Source organism: Rhamphochromis longiceps, linkage group LG16 (genome assembly GCF_057381845.1).
Source record: "Rhamphochromis longiceps isolate RC_006_pf linkage group LG16, R_longiceps_female_GT1.1, whole genome shotgun sequence".
NCBI lineage: Eukaryota > Metazoa > Chordata > Actinopteri > Cichliformes > Cichlidae > Rhamphochromis > Rhamphochromis longiceps.
In genome coordinates, this window is record NC_140572.1 from 14,010,785 (window position 1) to 14,013,980 (window position 3,196).

General features: G+C 59.4%; 1 protein-coding gene across 1 annotated transcript; it reads left to right on the top strand.

The window, feature by feature from the left end:
* Positions 1-306: 306 nt before the first annotated feature.
* On the top strand, positions 307-3,196 carry LOC146650751 (uncharacterized). Its single transcript, XM_085385541.1, has 2 exons — positions 307-1,447; positions 2,317-3,196. Exons 1-2 carry the CDS (start codon positions 385-387, stop codon positions 3,072-3,074), a joined length of 1,821 nt encoding a protein of 606 aa, XP_085241667.1. The 5' UTR covers positions 307-384; the 3' UTR covers positions 3,075-3,196.

Below are 3,196 nucleotides of genomic sequence, written 5' to 3' on the forward strand. Positions count from 1 at the left end.
TTGTCACCTGTCAGCAATAAAGCTGCATTTTGAGTTTATCCCCTGAGTCCGTGAGTTTGCATTTTGGGTCCTCATCCTGCCTGCCACACAGCGACCATGACAGAAGAACGCGACCACGAACTGGACCCAGCAGCTCACAACCCCTCCGCGGACCTCCAGGAAGACTTGGTCTACACGGTGGAATACCACTGTGAGGAATGGGCGACGCTGCCTAGAGGCGAATACCGGGAGACCGTAGCCGTCCGTCTTCAGCGGATGGTGTCCGGGCTCCCGTGGCTATTCGGCGCGCTGCGCCCCCACATCCGGGACTTTCTTGTGTCCGCCGTGGGCATCCGCCCGGGGCAGCTGTCCCAGAAAGAACCGGAAACGGTCAGGATTGGGACCATGGGGCTCACCACCGTTACGCCGCCTGTTCGCTTCTCATCGGCTTCTACATCTTCGCCACCGCCTGTCTACACTACGTGGCGCACGGAGATGCCAGAGGCCAGCGACTTCGGTGAAGAGGAGCGGCAGCAGGTGTTACGGGCATATCGGGAGGACGAGCTCCGTTGGAAGCCCTGGCTTATCACCGAGGAGGAGCTCTCGTCAGCTGTCCCACCACAGATCGACCACCCACCCTCGCCGCCGCGATCGGGCTACTCGTCTCCTGCTTCCTGCCTGGCACGGATGTGGTCTGAGGGCGAGGAGCCGGTCGCCACGGAAGGCCAGGCTGAGCCCACGGCCGCCCCTAAGAGGAAACGGCGTTCCCGCCGCTGTCGCGCACCGCCACGGCCCGTTCTGCCCTCCACTGAGCAACACGAGGTGGCTGTGGGGGGCGCGGATTCCGACCTCAAGGAGCGGCAGCGCGCCGCATGCGCGCAACTGGAGGAAGAGCTACGGGAGGAGCCATGGCTCGCTCCTCACTACGGTGAGATTTTCCGCGGGACACGCCTAGCCCTTGGGGGCCCCCGGAGTTGCCTGGAGCTCCCGCCTGCCGCCCCGCCAACACTCGCCTCCTCAGCCTCTGTGACGCCACAGGAGGCTCCACCTTCCACGTTAACGGGGCCCACGGCCAAAAGGAAACGGCGTTCGCGTCGCCATCGCATCGCCCGACGCTCGGAGGTGAGTGAAACTGTCCAGTCACTCCAAGTTACCTCTGAGCAGAAGGCATGTGAGGTGGCTACAGACTTAGCCGGTGATATGGCTAGCAATGAGCTGTTCACCAAGCCGCAGGCTAGAGACAGTTCTTCTCAGTCATTCACGACTAATTCACTCACTCCTGCAGGGACCTTAGAATCCACACATAGACTGAGAAAGACTTCCACTGCTTCTCATGTTGATAGTGGGAGGGAGGTGTTTCCTTTTGTGTCCCTTTCCGTGTCTGCAGTTCCAACCAAGTCTGAGTTGCCGGTGGCTAATGTCTTCCCTCCTGACCCGGCCCTGCTCCTCCACCAGTCTCTGAATGAAGGTAACGGAAGCATAACTAGTGCTCCGGTTTGCCCAGCTACACTTGTTTCTCACAAACGGAAAACTGTGAACACTGATCATGAACCCATGTTAAGTCATCATGAGGCAAACATAACTGCAGATCATGGTGACCTGGACTCTGTAATGTCACAACATGACTTCTGTCTTCCTGAAGGTAATAAACAGGGTGATTTTGAACTGTTTTGCTCCAGCACCATTACCTCCACTCAGGAGATGGAGGCTGAGATCAGGGTTAATGTGACACCATTTTCTCCTGCCTCTGTGAACTCATCACTAGATAGGATTTTGGCCTCGAACAATGGTGTAACCACTCACTCTCAGCCTGAAGTGTCACCCGCTTCAGTTAATGGTTTACGTACCGTTTTACCTGTATCTGTCTCTCCACTCAATATAGTCATCACTCTGAAGCCACAGATCACTGCGGGTGCGGGTTCCAACAAACACATCCATCCAACACACCACAGTCATGCTACCACGGTGCCATTGGTTAGGTCCATACCTGTGTGTTTACTGTTTTTCCAGGAGTTAGCTCCTGATGATCTAAGCCTTGTTTTTGTGGATCGAGTGGCAATTCTTGTTTTCCGTATGGTTGAACCAGCTCCTCTGAGTCGCACACTACCACCGGTTGAGTCCAACCAGCTTATGTTGACCTCTCCTAGGACTACACAGACTGGGCTAGTAACCTCTGAGCCACTTTGGACTGATGCAGACTTTGGGAACCTAGTGATTGCTGGCTCAGAACTGGTGGTCCCTACCACTGTCCACTTCATGGTTTCTTGTGTTAAGATGTTAAGCCCTATAGACTGTTTTTTACCTGCTCTCTCTCTCTCTGGGTTTGTGCCTCAGCAGCCTGTGTTTCCTCAGCTCCTAGTCCAGCCAGGGGCCTTCATAACAGTTTATCCTGCCTCTGCTGTTGGACTCCCAGGTGTGCCTATCCGGCACCCTGTGGCGACGCCACCGCTTCGCGTCATGTCAGCTGGAGGGCCCGAGGGGCCCGTTCAGCCACCCGTCTCCGCTGGAGGGTCCGAGGGGCCCGTTCAGCCTCCTGTCTCCGCTGGAGGGTCCGAGGGGCCCGTTCAGCCTCCTGTCTCCGCTGGAGGGTCCGAGGGGCCCGTTCAGCCTCCTGTCTCCGCTGGAGGGCCCGAGGAGCCCATCCAGCCTCCTGTCTCCGCTGGAGGGCCCGAGGAGCCCATCCAGCCTCACGCCTCGTCAGCTGGAGGGCCCGAGGAGCCCGTCCAGCAACCTTCCTCGTCAGCTGGGGGTTCAGGAGAACCGCACCAGCCTCATGCCACGTCTGCTGGGGGGCCCGAGCCGCCCGTCCAGCACCATGCCACATCAGCTGGAGGGCCCGAGGAGCCCATCCAGCCACCTTCCGCCTCTGCCTCGCCTGGTCCGGCTTCATCCGAGTCTTCATCCTCGTCTGGTCCAGCCTCCGCCTCTGCCTCGCCTGGTCCGGCTTCATCCAAGTCTTCATCCTCGTCTGGTCCAGCCTCCGTCTCTGCCACGCCTGGTCGAGCTCCAGCCTGTGCGTCATCGCCTGGTCCGGCCCCGTCATCGGCTTCAACGTCGCCCGGTCCGGCGTCGGCCTCTGCTTCTGCTCCGCCTAGTCCGGCTCCGGCCTCTGCTTCGCCCAGTCCGGCCTCAGCCTCAGCTCCTGCTTCGCCGTCGCCTGGTCCAGCCTCAGCCTCTGCAGCGACGCCTGGTCCGGCCCCCGCATCGCCACCGTCTG

Coding starts and splice junctions, on each gene's coding strand:
- LOC146650751 (XM_085385541.1), top strand. CDS start 385: ATGGGGCTCACCACCGTTACGCCGCCTGTTCGCTTCTCATCGGCTTCT. Junction 1,448..2,316: donor CCACCAGTCTCTGAATGAAG/GTAACGGAAGCA, acceptor GTGCCTCAGCAG/CCTGTGTTTCCTCAGCTCCT.